This window comes from Lasiodiplodia theobromae, assembly GCF_012971845.1.
Source record: "Lasiodiplodia theobromae strain AM2As chromosome Unknown scaffold_12, whole genome shotgun sequence".
NCBI lineage: Eukaryota > Fungi > Ascomycota > Dothideomycetes > Botryosphaeriales > Botryosphaeriaceae > Lasiodiplodia > Lasiodiplodia theobromae.
Window position 1 is genome coordinate 873,523 of NW_023336322.1, and position 16,172 is coordinate 889,694.

At 56.2% G+C, this 16,172-nt stretch overlaps 7 protein-coding genes across 7 annotated transcripts; 2 read left to right on the top strand and 5 right to left on the bottom strand.

The window, feature by feature from the left end:
- Positions 1–64: 64 nt before the first annotated feature.
- Positions 65–2,454, bottom strand: LTHEOB_4710 (uncharacterized protein; the record flags this gene model as incomplete). Its single annotated transcript, XM_035513775.1, has 3 exons — positions 65–652; positions 716–1,385; positions 1,439–2,454. 3 exons carry the CDS (start codon positions 2,452–2,454, stop codon positions 65–67), a joined length of 2,274 nt encoding a protein of 757 aa, XP_035374759.1.
- Positions 2,455–3,643: 1,189 nt separating this feature from the next.
- On the bottom strand, positions 3,644–4,394 carry LTHEOB_4711 (uncharacterized protein; the record flags this gene model as incomplete). The annotated part of the gene is made up of 3 exons (XM_035513776.1): positions 3,644–3,684; positions 3,798–4,057; positions 4,111–4,394. The coding sequence occupies 3 exons, from the start codon at positions 4,392–4,394 to the stop codon at positions 3,644–3,646; spliced, it is 585 nt and encodes a 194-aa protein (XP_035374760.1).
- A 693-nt stretch (positions 4,395–5,087) lies between these two features.
- On the bottom strand, positions 5,088–6,659 carry LTHEOB_4712 (Short-chain dehydrogenase reductase sdr; the record flags this gene model as incomplete). The annotated part of the gene is made up of 2 exons (XM_035513777.1): positions 5,088–5,271; positions 5,332–6,659. The coding sequence occupies 2 exons, from the start codon at positions 6,657–6,659 to the stop codon at positions 5,088–5,090; spliced, it is 1,512 nt and encodes a 503-aa protein (XP_035374761.1).
- A 1,090-nt stretch (positions 6,660–7,749) lies between these two features.
- Positions 7,750–8,625, bottom strand: LTHEOB_4713 (uncharacterized protein; the record flags this gene model as incomplete). Its single annotated transcript, XM_035513778.1, has 1 exon — positions 7,750–8,625. One exon carries the CDS (start codon positions 8,623–8,625, stop codon positions 7,750–7,752), a length of 876 nt encoding a protein of 291 aa, XP_035374762.1.
- A 900-nt stretch (positions 8,626–9,525) lies between these two features.
- LTHEOB_4714 (uncharacterized protein) lies at positions 9,526–10,431 on the top strand (the record flags this gene model as incomplete). The annotated part of the gene is made up of 1 exon (XM_035513779.1): positions 9,526–10,431. One exon carries the CDS (start codon positions 9,526–9,528, stop codon positions 10,429–10,431), a length of 906 nt encoding a protein of 301 aa, XP_035374763.1.
- A 1,585-nt stretch (positions 10,432–12,016) lies between these two features.
- Positions 12,017–13,236, top strand: LTHEOB_4715 (Methyltransferase type 11; the record flags this gene model as incomplete). Its single annotated transcript, XM_035513780.1, has 3 exons — positions 12,017–12,420; positions 12,574–12,928; positions 12,994–13,236. The coding sequence occupies 3 exons, from the start codon at positions 12,017–12,019 to the stop codon at positions 13,234–13,236; spliced, it is 1,002 nt and encodes a 333-aa protein (XP_035374764.1).
- Positions 13,237–14,223: 987 nt separating this feature from the next.
- LTHEOB_4716 (Integral membrane protein) lies at positions 14,224–15,905 on the bottom strand (the record flags this gene model as incomplete). Its single annotated transcript, XM_035513781.1, has 4 exons — positions 14,224–14,591; positions 14,894–15,353; positions 15,417–15,524; positions 15,579–15,905. The coding sequence occupies 4 exons, from the start codon at positions 15,903–15,905 to the stop codon at positions 14,224–14,226; spliced, it is 1,263 nt and encodes a 420-aa protein (XP_035374765.1).
- Positions 15,906–16,172: the final 267 nt, after the last annotated feature.

The following is a 16,172-nucleotide window of genomic DNA, read 5'->3' on the forward strand; positions in this document are numbered from 1 at the left end:
ATGGAATTTCGATCAAAAGTTAAGATACCCCAGACAGTTATTCATCTTTCCTGCCTACACACTCTTACGTCCCATCTCTCCCATCTTCGAGTCGACAGTTGCCTATATGACGGTTGTCCAGGGACGATGATAAAGAGCTAGCCTCGGCCAGAGTGAGCCGGTCATCACTGCCCGACGCAGACGAACTCAAAGGCGAGTTGATCTCCTCGACATCGACTCTCGCCCCTTTCCCCTTACAGCTGCTATCGTCTTTTTCCGTGCTACTCCCCGTGTCATTAGTCTCTACCGTGCTTCCAACAGGCCCTTGCGCCACAATTTCCTCCCATCCCATCGGCCTCGCTTTCAGCCTTGGATGCGTCACGTCTGTCAGATCCAGCACCGCCAGCCGTTCCCCTTTCTCCGTCACCGGCACATCCCCATCGCACTTCGACCAGGTCCCCATGCCGAGCTCCTCATGCGCCAGCCGTTGCAGCTGAAGTGTCTCGTTGGTGCACCACTCAAGGCGCGCGTACGAGTCGAGCTTACGGCGTCGCTGGACGAAAGCGATGATGGGCTCAAGAAGCCAGGAAACGAGAATCGCGAGGCCGCCGGTGACGAAGATGAAAGCGAGACCGAAGACGGAGAAATTGCTGTGGGCGGTAGAGAGGATTTTCTGTTGAGAGAGGAGTCAGCAGGGTCAAAGGACACGAGCAAGCAGACCATCGACGAAACCCACCTGACGTCTACAAAGCGCCCTTTCCCAACTGTTGGTCGGTTTCTGCAGCTCCGCACGCAACTCCGGCGCCGACGGGCCCTCGGCCACCTCGACCGCACTGCCCTGCAGCGTCGCCATCATGATCGAGTGCCACCGCTCGACATCGCGCTGCCACTGATCCGACGGCAACACCGCCTGCACGCCATTCGTAAGGCTGAACGACGCGCTCAAAGACGAGCTACCCAGCGTGTTGATAATATCCCAGAGCTCCGGCAGCGTGACGAGGAGCAGCTTGGTCAGCTGCTTCAGCCACCACGCCTCGCCGTCGCCCTCGACGATCGCTGCGAGGTTCTGGGACAGGTCCGCGGTCGGGCCCAACGGCGTGCAGCGCTTGTCCTCTGCCATGCGCGGGTTGCAGATTTGTTTTTGTATCACGCAGCCGAGCACCGACGCCGGCTCGTCGCGGTAGTAGGCCCAGATTTTGCCTGGGTGCTCGTTCTCGTATTCTTTCACCTGGGAATATTTGGCGTTCGCTGAGTACCAGGGGTCGTCCACAGGGCCGATGTAGGCAATCTCGTTGGCTGAGAGGAAGACGAGCACCATGTCCGCATCTGGACGCCGGAGAGCAGGCATGGGATCGAAGGCGGATTCAGGGATTATAGTCCCGTTGGATCCATACACCTGACGTGTCCTTGGAGCCATGACATTAGTGATCATCAGATGAGAAACGTCAGGTCTACTCACCCGAGGCTGTAGAACGCCGGCGCGGTGTTCAGCTTCACGGTCATGTCCGGAATATCGGTCTGATACTCGTAAGTCGCGTTCGTCAAGTTCTCGAACGGCGCCTGGCCGTAGTAGTACACCGTGTGCGCCGGTTTCTTCCATGTCCGTTCTTTATCACCGTACCACGTCTCATTCTTCTCCGGAAAGGCCTCCTTGTAGCCGTCCGTCACTATTGGTGCACAGTGCATGGTTTGTCGGTATTGGAAGCGCCACTTCGGAGGGAGGTTCACGCCAAAGTCGTCATTGAAGTCCAGCAGTCCCGTGTCGAGCAAGACGTTCTGGTCGGAGAGCTTGCACATGTCGGCGTCGAAGGGACACGACGCGTTGCGCTGGATGCGGGCGTCTAGCCTCGGCTTGACGTACTTGTTGCAGTTGGCCGTGCTCGTGTCGTTCGTGTAGCACTGCTGTGCGTACGTCGAATGTGACAGCACGGTGCGCGAGTACAAGGGATACCAGATCTTGAGAGTCTGGGCCCACGTGAGGTTCTTCCCTACGCTGATGCCGAAATCAGGCGTCTGGATGAGCACCTCGTTGCCGACGCCCGTTGAGACCTTGGATGAGAAGCCGGAGGCCACGCCGAAGGCGAATATAAAGAGTGTGGTGAAGACAATGAGAGGTCCTATCCGGCGGAACGGCTTGGAGTCTCGGTTCCGCCACGCCCACATGGCGCTTGCGAAACGGCATAACCCACTTGCTCCATTCGCAGAGTTGCGTAGGATGGCCTGGCGTTGGTGGTAGACGCCATCGCGGGTAGAGTCCGTGGAGAAGGTGGTATGGAGTCCGAAGCATACGATCCTCCAGAAGCTGGTGCCGACAATGGTAACGAAGAGTGCAATGAAAGCGATGAGAAGATCTCCATCCCGCCGTGTGAGAGTGAGAGTTTGTCCGAAAACCAATCCACGGGACCAGTTGGTCCAAAAGCCCGTGACAATCTCGTAGTTGCTGGCCGCACTATTGGTTGTGGCGTAATCTTCCATCTTCGAAATTATCAAGACAATAAAGTCCTGGCTTTCTGGTGGAGAAAGCAGAAATGAAGTGCCAGCGTTTATGTATGGCGTGCGCTTGATGATCATCCCCTCAGTATGGAACCATTTTCTATATTGAGATCCATGGGGGCTATCTCTACCTTGCTCTTGCAGTACAGGAACTAATGCCATGGGCGACAGCTATACAAAGGATGGTTACGCATGTTCCCGGCCAAGCGCGCGACGATCGGTGGCTGGCTCGAACAAGGCCCTTGCATCTTCCGACTGGAGTTCAGCCGATACCTTGTACCGCGGCAAGTCAAGCAATCAGAGGTTGTTCTGTCCATAGCTATGTTTCCACCATGCCACCTTACGCTGACCGGCTAAATCAAGCGCAGACTAAAAAAAGGCACAGTGCACCGGGGTGTACAGCAACGCTAGCGATACAGTCTCGCCTAGGGAATACAAGAGGGCTATGTCATCAATCTCTACCAATTAGAAAAGCGCTTTACGATTCAGCTGGGTTTGGGGGCCATGGGGCTGAGCCATGCGCGATAGGCTGTTGGTACAGGGGCTTATCGCTGCCGAAGACTAGCGTGAAGTATACCAAGGCCCTGGACGTAACCATGCCCCAGCATTTTCCAAAAAAAAAAATATGTGGGTAGCTGAAGTATCGTCCGAACGTGCATCGAGAATTTTTAATTCCACATCCTCTTCCGGACGATAACTTCAACCACCTATGGCATGAGCAAAGATAGTTCAATGAGGCCTTTTATCTTACTCCGATTACCGATTTCATGCTACACAAATTGTTATAATTGACGTATAGGGCTTGAAGGAGAACAGACCACAGTCATTAAAGAGATATCCGAGCATTCCAAAGTTTTCCTTTTCAAAATATGACGTTAATGCTGATGCTTCCGGCTTCCCTCGCCTCTTCGTGTTTTCCGAGAGGACTCCCGCTTCCGCGGAGCATTCTCCGGACCGTTATCGTGATAGACCTGCTCCTGTTCAAGGCCTGCTTCTTGATGCCTGCGGTGATGTCGAAGCCATCTCCTCGGTGACTATTGTGTCCGTCAGCATGAACTTTCAGGACACGGTCTTTCAGGGATGCTTGCTGACTTCGCTTCTTTGCGGCATATCGTCCGCATTGACTGTCCCTATCGACGATACGGCGTCCATATCCTGAGATCTTGGCGAGCTAGTCGTTTGGACCACTCGGATCCTTGGGCTTCGTATCCCCTGGGGCGGAGGTGAGCGAAGTGGTACCGACAGGGGAGAAACAACTTCACGTGGGGGCGGCGGCGTGACCGGGCCGTCACCTGGTGGTGGTGATGGCGCGAAAGATGGCGAACCTTGAGATGTAAAGGAAGTTCCCGAATCGTTCGGCCATCGAGATTGCAGTGGTCCCAGTTGTTCGATCCGTCTTTGCCGTCGCAATGGCTCCAATCTTCGATGCTGTTCGTTTGCGAGATCCCAAATCTGCCTGTCGACGGTCAAAGCTGGCATTCTCTTCTCGTCGACGTAATCGAGCCGTTCCCGGGTCTTTCGGATCTCCTTTTTCTGCAGCTTCAACAGCTTCTTCAGCTCAAAGATTTGCTCTTCGAGGGTGATACTGTGATACAATCAGCCTCATCACATTAGAGAAAAATCCCAGGCGTAACCTACCAAGCCTCACTGATTCGATCAGTTGGATCATTCATCTTCTTTTCAAGATCCACCATGCAAACGAATAGCGTCATGGAAGTTTTGATGGAATCGAGCTCCTGCCGCAGCGCTGTCATCTTTGGCTTGTACAGATACCACCGCCAGCGGAAAAGAAACCTGTCCCAAGGGTTGACAACGTCTTCGCTGCCCGGAAACCCGAGGTCGATGACCAATTTCTTCATCTCCTCTATGATGACTTTGTTTCCATTAACCACATTCTGCCCGAGGTCATCATGTTGAGCCATTTCTGCGCCAATCGAATTCGCTTTATCTATTGTGGAGCGAAATTGTCTGAGCAAAGCCGTGTGAATTATCAGGCCAGAATGAACTCGGGTGACCTCCGCATTGCTGTTGTTCATGGCTGAGATGGCTTCTGAGAGCTCTTTGCTTGTCGTCAATGCGATATGGATTATCGCCAAGATCGCGCTCGTAGGTTCGACCATCGTGTGTGAATGAGCAGAATCCTCTGTATTAACATGTGAAAATGACTCCCACGACTGTGCCATGACTCAGGAGAGACTGGTTGGTTTATGAACGTTGTTTGAATGAGGCTGAATTTCAGCCTCGTCAGCAGTGAGCTACGGAAGTTTGAAAGATGATAAGAGACGATCAAGGGTCTACGTGGCGCTGCATTGGCAGGCCTTGACGCAGCTGACTGGAAGCAGGAGCGAAGTGTGGGGTAATGAATGAGCCGACTTCCCATAGGCCATTACGTCGATTGCGCATGTAAGCTACCCCCCAAAAATCATGAGATGGACATGCGAGTAATTCCTCGAAAGCGTGAAGTGCAGTGCTAAGAAGCAAAACATGGTGAAGAGAAGCATCACTGGTGAATAATCTGCATCCGATCAAAACGCTCGCCGGAACATCGAAAACGATACCGAAATACTCGTCCAACAATCCCAGCGGCACAATCTCTTCGCAGATATCTCGACTTGTTACCTGTCTGACATGTCAGCTTGCATCATAAGATTCTTCTCGCTGACAATCTCATGTTCGGAGCCTCCACCGGTCCTCATCCACTCCGGCACTTCCATCAGCTTCGACATCTCCGCCACCGTCTCCTCCCAAAGCATCGCCTGAATCTTCCTCCCGTCCTCACTCTTGATAAAGTCTGTCTCCCTTTCCCTCCACAGTCAGTATCACCGATCAACATCGTCAAGGGGGGGGTACAACACTCACTCAAAGACCTCCATATCACCCAAGAACCTCCCATGCGACTCCTCCCCCGCCACCACTGCTGCGTGAACAGCCACCCAACCCGCCTGCTCCACACTCCGCGCCTGCAGAACCTTCATCGCATTCCACGGCAATCGTAGATACCACGGCAGTGCATCACCGATCCGCGTATCCACCATGCCGGGGCAAAACATATTCACCACCACCCCGCCGCCCTCGGCCTCCCCATCCTCCAGCACGCCCAACCGGCGCCGCAGCTCGTACAAAAAGAAGACGGCAAGCAACTTGCTATCCGCGTACCGCGTAAAGGGGTCGAAGTAGTGCCGCCACTGCTGCAACCTCTTCCCTCCACCTGCTCCTCCCTTCTCCCCCTTCCTCGCTCCCTCCTCGTTCTCCTCCTCCCGCTGCTGGGGGTGGCGGTGGCGAGAGCCTCCTCCTGGTAAAGAACACCGACGACCACGACGGCGCTGCCCGCGATGGTGGTAGTAGTCGACCTCCGCAGCTGCCTGGTCGAGGCGACCCAGGACCGAGTCGCCGGGACGGAAGGGGGGCAAGTGGGCGACGCTGGTGCGGGCGGTAAGGGCGTGGGCGCGGCTGCCGGTCCAGGTGACGCGCGAGGGGCGGCCGCAAAGGGCGGCCGTCGCACGAAGCAGGGGCAGCAGCGCGAGCAGGAGCAGCACGTTGGACAGGTAGTTGACCTGAAGCGTGCGCTCGTGCCTGCTGTTGCTGTTGTTGTGGTTGTTTTCAGCTCCACCTCCTACTCTTGCGCCACCACCACCTCCGCCTTCGCCTTCAGCTTCGCCTCCTCGTCTTCGCTCGCCACCACCACCGCCACCGCTTCCGCCGCCGCCGGATGATGATGTCGACGAGGAACCGCCCACGCTGCTGCTGCCGCCGCCGTTGCTGCTGCTAGCGCTACTCTCACTGCTATTGCGCTCAACAACACTGCTCTTCTTCTTGCCCCCCGCATCCCCTACGCCACCACATCCCGCATTCAGCACGAGCAGATGCAGCTCCGGCAGGGTGGCGGTAACCGCAGCAGCGAAATGCGCGACGCTGTCGTAGTCGGCCATGTCGAGCTCCATGACGGCGACGGTGGCGGCCGGGTTGGCGTGCTGGCGGACGGCCGGGTCGGACAGCAGCGAGGCCTTTGCCAGCTCGCCCTTGTGGATGTTGCGCACGGCGAGGATGACGGTCGACGCGCGGCGCAGCAGCAGCTGGCGCGCCGTCTCGAGGCCGATGCCCGAGTTGGAGCCCGTGATGATGATGGTGTGGCCCTCGAGGGTGGGCTCGTCGGGCGGGGCGTGGAGCGTTGGTTGGAAGAGCGGCATGGCGTGGTCTGATTTGACTTGCGTCCTGCAGCGAGCAGGGATTATCGCATATAAGCAGAAAAAAAAAACAGCTTTTTTGAAACCCACGCTGTACTGGGTAACGTCGGGGAAGGTCAGTTCTTTTTATAATTGGAAATCAAGTTTCTTGCACTACTCGACTAGAAGACTATACGGGCTCCCATCGTTCTGGTTATACTGTTGCGGGAAAGTGTGGTGACACGACATTGGGCAAGCCTGCATGCATGTCTCTGATTGAAGGCTGACGAAAAGGCCGTGAAGATGTTCTAGACCAGTGAAGAAGCGCTGAAAAACTAGAGCAGACTTTGCACAGCAGCGTCGCAGCTGTAGGAAAAACCCGAGCTTCTATTGGCTGTCAGCAAACTATTCGATCCTTGATAGCGCTGAACTTCATCTGCGCAACATCACACCTGTGAGTTGCACGTCTCCAAGAATGGTCGTGAAGGGGAGCTGACCTTGCGATGATAATTCCCGCTCCTATGATCCTGCGCGAGGGTTCGTGAGAGCGAAAATCTGGAGGCGAGGAGTCCTGTGCTGCCGGCATCGCCGGAAGGGGAAGTACCCCAGCAGTCAATGTAGCACAGAAGGCCTGCTCCCCACACTCATCTTCAGTATTGACGGCAGATCCCCCCGGTTTCATCCGTTTCTGCAATCCCTTGATGTTGATCGTATGTGCGAGGGTAGATTCGATTCATCGAGATTTCGAATGGTGGCAGAGAAAATTCGTATGTACATTTCGCGGCGTCGATACAAAACGTAATCGCATAATATGAAGCATTAAAAATACCTGTCTGGCCAGAAACCTTCTTCGTCACTACATCTCTTCCCCGTGCTCTATCCTCTTGGTTATAAACAATGTGGGCGAGATGGCCTTGTACCTAAGGGTCTCCGTAAGGGGGCCTATGGTGCGGTGTGTAGTAGGTATTGGTCTTGAACCTCATGCTATTACACACCACCACCTTCCCAGCTGGGGTAGAGGGGGAAAATCCCTGAAAAGGGGTTTTGCAGGCACACGGTGAGTCCAACAGACCGTAATTCCGACCCGATTTTTGTTTCATTTTTTTTTCTCGTCTCACAGCCTTCTCCTCGCCGCAGGCGTTCCCGTCGCCGCCGCGGTACTGCTCGTCGACGACGACGAACCACTCTTCTGCACCGTCGCCTGCACAACCTGGCCGGCAGCATTGAAGACGATATCAACCAGCCTATTCAGCGGCGAGTACTCAAACGTCTTCTGGACGAGGCCATTGGCGAGCTGCGTGACGTCGCCGACCTGCGTCATGTTCTGCTGGTAGTTGCCGACGATGGAGCTCACGGTATCCCCAGCGGCGCCCGTGACCTCCTGCACGATGTTGCCGAGGTTGTCGACGAGGAAGTTGAGGGTGCTGCCGCCCTGGGTGATGCTGCCGAGCAGGCCGTCGACGGCGCCGATGACCGTGTCGACGATGCTGGTGACGTTGTTGATGGCCGTGATCAGCAGCGGGTTGAGGTCGAGGCTGGAGAAGACGCGGTTGACGATGTCTACCAGGTGGCCCAGCCGCACCACCAGCTCCAGCTCCGCGTTCACGTCGGCGATGGTGATGTTGACCTTCTCCACCGACACGGCCACGCCCGCGTTGATCTGGACTAGCTGTGCTACGTTCGCGTTCAGGTTGATGTCGGCTCGCAGCCGGTCCACGTCCAGCTCGATGCGCCCGACGGACAGTTCTGGCACGTTGAGGTAGACGTCCGGTACCGTCGAATTGCCGGCGTTGGAGCCGCCCGAGCTGGAGCCACCGCCGGTAGTTGAGTTGGTGCCAGGGGTCGAGGTAGGGAAAGTCGAGGTTGCTGTTTGGCTGGTGATGGTTGGCCCGGCAGAGGCGCTGGATACGCTGCTGCCTCCGGTTGTGGTTTGCGCGGCGCTGAGGGCGAACAGCCCAAAGGCGCTGATGAGAAGCGAAGTTGGCTGCATTCCTTATGCTCTTTCTGTATTGTATTTCCCTTTCTGACCTTTTCACGCTCGATTGAAAATGGTGAATTCAGGTGGCGCGCAGAGTAAGAGCGAGAAAGATTGAAGATTATCAGATGAAAAGAAGGGGGACTGCGCAAGATCACGCAGTGTGCCGGGGGAGCAGCAGTAGGCAAAAGCTGGAAAACAACGCACTAGGTGAGGGGAGCGGAGTCATGGACAGAAAAAAAGCGCGGGCCCGTCCGTCGTTAATCGATCGCGATGGCCCAGATCATGCCATAAAGAAGGCGAACAAGCCAGCCGGTGAGCTGCATAATGGCGGGTCCATCCCCCGCAGTATAGACAAGGGTCGGATGTGGCGCATGATGGTCAGCGTTGTGATAAGATTGGGCGGGGAGGGCGGATTAGGCAATTCAGGAGCACTGGCTGTTTCATATCGGACGTCATGGCAAGCCACGTGCAATTTCCCGTCCAAGGCACCGGGCGAATTGCCGTCTGCTCGAACGAGAGAATTCAACGAACCTGGCCAATGGGATTTCGCAAGCGAGCTTCCCCGGCATCGGTCCACCGCTCCGGGCTCAACGGCCATGCATCGCCAGGCTCAGATGCCGGCCGATTAAGCATAAACATCACGCTTATAGGCCGCTGTGCAGCCCGTTCTCGCATCCCCCCACCGGCCAGAACCACGTCTGGACCGCTTTCTTCTCTTATTTTCCCATCACCGTGCCTTGCTGTGCCGTCTTTTCCTAGCGCCGTGCCTCCTGAGAGCAGACATCAGCCCAGCAGTGTACGTGGAAGGTCCACCTGCGCAGTTCAGCCTGAGTCTATCCGTGCGCCATTAGATCTCGTTGCTCTTTTTCTTCCTTCACCTTGCCTCAGCCAACATCATCTGGCCAATTCACCATGAAGTTCTTTCTTCTCTTCCTCTCTTTTACCCTCAGCGCTCTCGCGCAAAATGGCTACTTCGGTTATTCTCTTACCGACACAGGCGACCCAGACTCGGCCGTCTACGAAACAGCCAACACAAAAGCAAATACGTCCGTCAACGTGCCACCTCCGGATGTCTTCCTCAACGCATCGGTGCACGTGGGCGAGATTGACATCGAAGTGCTGAACCTGACGGCCAAGGTCAACCTGGCGGCGCAGGTGCTCGCTCTGCTCGACTTTAATGCGGGCGTCGATGCCTCCGTGGACCGCGTCTCGTTGACGATCCAGAACGTGACTGCGAAGGTGCTGCTTGAGGCGCGCCTGGGAAACCTGCTGGCCATGATCGAAGACATCCTCGATTCGCTCGACCTCAACCCGGCCCTGGCAGCGCTCGGACAGGGTCTAAGCGAGATCACCGGCGACCTCACCGACAGCTTGAGCGGAAGCAGTAGCAGTTCCTCGTCGTCAAGCAGCAGCAGCAGCAGCAGCAAACTCAAATCTCGCGAGGACCTCGAGTCGTTCCGGCTGGAGAACAACATCCTTTACTCGGTCAACGACTACAGCGGCAACGCGCACACCAACCGCAAGTTAGCGCAGGATGGCGCCATTGTTGACCAGAGCCTCGACAACGACGGCAACGTGCTCGGTGAAAAGACGGTCGGCAGCTACGACCGCGACATGCGCTTCACCGGCCGTGAGCACGAGACCGAGTTCGAGGGCCAGAAGGTGACGGAACGGATGTACGAATACCACCCCTTCCCTGGTTTGGAGGCCTTCAGTGCCATCTACGTCAACGAAGCTGGCGATGTGGTGGGCACCCAGGTCGTAAGCGAGGTCAGCGGGGGCGGCACCAGCACGATTAGCGCTGATACGGATGAATGAATGTTCAATGTCTTGGCTTTGTTTGTATTTCCTTTCGTCTTCCTGAGCGTTTGATGTTCTTGTCTCGCCTGGCTCAGTCACGTCGGTGCCAAAAGGAATGATCGCTCGCAATTTTCCCTACGAGAAATGGACATACGTGGGTAGTTGAAGCTATCATCCAGACGTAGATGTGTATTTAATAATTCAACATCTACGTCCAGATGGTAGCTTCAACTACCCACGTACGTCGAATTCCTCGTAGAGAAAATTGTGGATCATTTCATTGGGCACCTACATGCAGTGGTCGTGGGGCGTTGATGGCAACGGAGGACATGGTTGAGGCTGGCTGATGCAGGTCAGGCGGACTTGTCTCGATGGAGTCTGGTCTGAGATCACACGAATTGGCGCAATAGTTGCGAGACAACATGGCCAGACCAAGCGAGGATATTCCTTGGCCATGGCAGAGTAGTGCTGAAGACGCGTATGCAAGAACATGAGCGCCACAATAGCGACATTTGCTCAATGAATGGAAGATGCCGCGAATCCCACCATTGGGTTACTCCAGTCGGACCTGCCCTTTATCCCTTGATGCGACTGAATGTGATCCAGCTGGACAACAGTCGGACGTCTCCCTGCCTCGCGACTTCGAACGCTCAAGTTCAAGATCCGAAGGTTTGACAAATGCGGCCGCCCTTGGTAGTTCGGCCGACCCATGGTCATTACATCGCGACCCTGGCTTCAGGGATCGAGTCACTCGGGGCTTCCGACGGTAGAGTATGTTGCGAGGTAGAGGAGCGGGCCGTTGGCTCGAGGCGTTTTTCCACAGCGCTAGTTGGTCGGACGGTGCCAATAGTAGCTTCGCGAGCGAGTCTACGCTTCGGATGCCCCGAGAGCTAGATCAACGCGGTGATTCTGACTGCCCGATGGCATGTGACTGTTCCACGAAGCTGTGCGACATTGTGTTGGACGGACGGGCTAATTGCTGACGCCGACCAGCGTGGGCCAGAGACGGAGGGTCGGAAGAGCTTGCTAATGGCTGCGTGGCGGGTCGAAGGAGAGTAGCATGGGACTGTAGTCAGCAGGAGCGCGACAGAGGGGGGCCAGAGAGTAGTGAGTGGTGCATCTGGCGACGCAAGCAGAGGACGGGTGCTGACTCGCGGGTAGGCCGCGGAGGGCGGGTGCGGAACTAAGCGAGAGCGACAGAGGGCGTGGCTGCTTAGCCTTGCGGGGCTGGAGCTAGATCGCTCCTTCCCTGAATATCGTCCCGCGCGCTGAACTGGTGCCTGGCAGCGCCCGTTCGCATCGTCCGAGCCTGCAGGAGATTCGCAGCGCGGCGGCGGGGTCTTTGCGCAGGTCTTCACGTGCCTGGCCCCCGCATGCGAGCTGACAGGATGAGGTGGCCGGCCTGGTGCCGAGCTGTTGGGTGATAGGAAGGCCACGCACCAACAGCGCGCTGGCGGGCAGGGATAGGCAGGGCGCTGTGCGTGGGGCGCTTCGCATCCCGCACGCGACTGCAGAACAACAAATCCCAGCTCTCCAAGGCCCTCGCACCGCCTGCTCTCTGCTGCGTTGCTCTGTTCGCTCCAGAACCCCGGCACACCGCGCAATGGCCGCCGACGACACGTCCTCCACCAAGGGCCGGTGGGAGCGTGCCCTGGGCGTCGTCGACTCGTGGGGGGAGGCGGCGCGATACCAGGACTCGCCCTTTTACTCGTCGCGAGCCTCCATTACCTCGTCCTCCTCGTCCGGCGAGTCGTCCAACTCGTCGGCCGCCGCCGATTCCTACCTACTGCCCGACGATGAGCGCGAGCCAGAGCGCCTGGACTTCTGGGGCCACACGTTCGTGCAGACCCTCGACGGCGCCCTGTATGCCGCCCCACTCGTCCGCGAGGACCTCGAGCTCGTCCTGGACATCGGCACCGGCACCGGAATATGGGCCTTGGACTTCGCCGATACCCATCCCGACGCCCAGGTTCTTGCTTTTGATATCAAGCACGTGCAGCCCAGCTGGTATTACCAATTCTTTGGTTTCTGTCCTCTTTCCGTTCCATGATGTTCTGTTCCACTGTAGTTCTCTCTATGTCTCCTTATCTCCTTGCTCTCAATCGTGATCGAATCGTGGTTTCTGATCTGCGCAATCTGGTGTTGCCACGCCATATACAGGACATCACCGAACTGCAAATTCCTGGTGGTCGACGCCGAAGAAGACTGGCCCTTCGAGGACAACGCCTTCGACTTCGTGCACGCCCGCTACCTATACCCGGCCATCACCGACTGGCCGCGGCTATGGCTCCAGTCGTTCACCTGCCTCAAGCCTGGCGGCTGGGTCGAGCATCAGGAGGACTCGGCCATGTTCTGGTCCGACGACCCGGGCTTCGAGAACTCGCGCACCAAGTACTTCGCCAACCAGATTGAGTACGCGTCCAAGAAGATTGGCAAGAACTTCCGCATCGCCGCCGAGCAGAAGGACCGCATGGAGGAGGTTGGCTTCACGAACGTCGTACAGAAGCTGTGCAAGGTGGGTCGCGATCCTGCTACATCGCACTATGCCCTTTTGAGAGGCTCTCTCTGACTCGTGCCTAGATACCCATCGGCACGTGGGACGAGACCCAGCTGGACCTAGGCAAACGCATGCTGCTCGTTGTGCTCGAGGGCATTGCGCCCACGGCCGTCCCCGTCTTTACCCGCGTCCTGGGCTACGACAACGACGAAATCGAGGAGCTGCTTGACGAGGTCAGAGCTGAGTTTCTAAAGCAGGAGTTCCGGGTGTATTTGAAGTTTTACTATACTTACGGCCAGAAGCCGTCAGACTCAGACTCGGAGTAAGAATAGGCGATCGGTTAAAATGGGAGGAATGGATTCTTCAAGTACATGTATTATACTCTGGCCCGTCCGTCTTGATCTTCTCCCGCTTATCATTTTTATTTTTCCTTTTCTTTTTTGCTTTTACATACAGCAGTGGACGCGTCATTTCCTACTATCTACAGGAATCCATATTTTTTATTATCAAATCGCGAGTCAATACCCCTCTTGTGACGGAGCAATTGCTCCTCAGGCAGCCATTTCCACTGCCCCGCCTCACGTTTAATTTTTTTTCAGCCTTGTTCCCACCCACCCATGCCCGGAGCTCGGCATATCCCGCACCGGCATGCCTGTTCCTGTCTCTTTCTGCCTCTCTTTCCCTGCCCGGTCCTGCAGCCGACCAGACCGCCGGAATCGGCTTGTCGTCTTACCCGCGCGAAGCAGAACAAAAGACTGGGATGGGCATCCTGCCAAGAGCGAGCGTCGCAATGTTGCGTGCACACGAAACAAACACCTGCAGGTAATGAAGAGCAAAAACAAACGGCATTTGGCGACGGGCGTTATGTGTGTATGCCTGTCGGAAGTAGGTAAGGGCGCCGCGGGCCGCGGCTCAAGCCACTCCCGGTCGCCGGTTGGCGGAAATGACGGGCGCCGGCTGCCCGCGTCCCGTCCCGTCTCATCCATGGTTTTTTTTCCCTGGGCCGCCTTCGGTACTTGTTACCAACAAGTCGGGCGGGGTTTTTGATAGCTGCCTGAAACTTTCGGCTCTGCGGTCCGGCCGATGGTCGATGCGTCGGGATGCGCAGAAGGGGAGGGACAAGCGTCCGAACCACTTGGCTGCTGATTCCAGGGAAAGAGAAACCCCACTCATTGGTCCCAACAGCTGAGGTACTATAAGCACGAAGCGCAGTACTTTTTGTTTCTCGCTTCGTTCAAAGAGGATCGGCCGATGAAAGATGTGAAACGAAAACCCCTTCTCAGCTCTTTAATTTTCATTTTTTTTTGGTCCTCTCATCTCTTCGGCCTCCCAGACTCCACGCTGCTCTCCTCATCGACCTTGTTCGGCTTGATATCCTGATACGTCAGCTCAAACTCCTCCTGGACCAGGATTCCACCCTCGTCGCTGGGCCGGCCGTTGCTCCCCACTGCATGCATTGCTGCTGCATCGTCGGTGGCACGACTGCGTCCAGCGGCAGTGGTTCCGGAAAGGTAGCCGCGACCGACATCGGTGGTGGCGCCGGGTCGTGAGCGCGAACGCGACCGATTCGAGACGGAACGCCAGGCGGTAGGCAGGAGCCCGACGAGGACGGGGAGGGAGGCGGTGAGCAGCCCGAAGGTCAGGTCGACGAGGGTCCAGGTGAGAATGCCGGTGTAGCCCCCTGTTGTTGGGTGTCAGCCGTTGGCGCCTTTAATCTGCCACCAACAAGAAAAAAAAAAGATAACAGGTTGAGAGAATAGAGAGAGGTATCACAGCCGAAGGCTGACGTGAAGAGTAGTGACTCTTAGCTGGATCTAGGCCTCAGCCTTTTCTTTTCTTTTCCTGGGGAAAAAAAAACATACGCGGGTAGTTGAAGCTATCATCCGGACGAATATGTAGAATTTTTAATTCGACATCCTCGTCCGGATGATAGCTTCAGCTACCCATGGCATGAAGAAGACTAGGAGATAAGGGGATTCATACAGGTTACATCCAGCGAGATCTTCTCCTGAGCGAGCTGGCGCAGCACACTGCCGATGGCCGAGACGGCGCCGGTGGAGAAGACGAAGTAGAGGCGGATCTTCGTCTTGATGGGCAGCTTGATCTTCCACAGGATGATGATGGGCGTCATCAGCAGGCAGAAGTCCATAACGACGTGGATTATGCTGAGCACATTAGAGATAACGGCCGTGCTCCAGCACGTCGGCGTCGTCGCCAGCTTGCCTGAGTACACCTTGTCCCACATGGCCGCCGGCGGGTTGCATTGGAAGCAGGTCCAGAAGAGTGCCAGCAGCGTGTAGGCCGTCAGCAAGAAGAGGAAGAAGTCGTTGAGGTAACGCCAAACGGGCGACGTCATGCTCGTCAGCCGCCGGTTGAAGAGGGTGATGCTGAGCTTGATGAGGCCGACGGAGGTGAAGAAGAGGATCTTGCAGACCACGCCGAGCTGTCATGAGGGCTAATGTTAAAGATGGGCCGAGGGTTGATTTAGAGACAGATAGAGACGCACCCAGTTGAAAACGTTGTACTCCTCGTAAGTGACGTCCCAGGTATGCTGTCCTCCTCCTCCGTGAGTAACCATGGCGATTTGAATGGCCGGATAGGCAATGGCCATGATCTGCATCGATAGTCAGTACATCAACTCATGTATCGTCTTGGAGTGGAGACGTACAGCTCCGGGAATCAGCATCCAGTCATCAGCACCCCAGCGTAAACCAGTGCGAAAGAGCCGTAGGGCCAAACGAGCAACTGTCACGGTGGCCATGACAAAGATGCAGACAGACATCCCGGCGATGATGCTTGTTCTCTTCTCTTCATACTGGTAGCCTTCCGGACGTTTGGGGAGAAGGTTGTAGCCCTTATCGGCGTCGAATTTTCCATCCATATGGACAGCCCGCAGCATTCCTTTCACAATCCAGTAGTCAATATTGCTTGTTGGTGGCGAGCCGATGAGGGCCGACCCGGATGTCGACCCATGAGATGTAGAGTTTTCAGACATGGTTGAGGTCTGCAGCAACGGGTAGAGAGCGAGTGATCTACCACGAGGTTGCAAGAGCGCCCAAAGGGAGGTAGAAGTGCGGGAGGACCATTAGGCAATAGGTATATCTATTATTTTCCAAGGTCACGGTAGGGCCCCCACAAAATGGATCAATGTGCGAAGGGAAGGCAATGCTTTTTCCTGTGCCGTGTTAGAAAATGCAAGGCTGGCTGCGAACTATTTCCGGCCAGCGAGTCGCATGGGCCCGAATCACCAGGATTTCCCAGT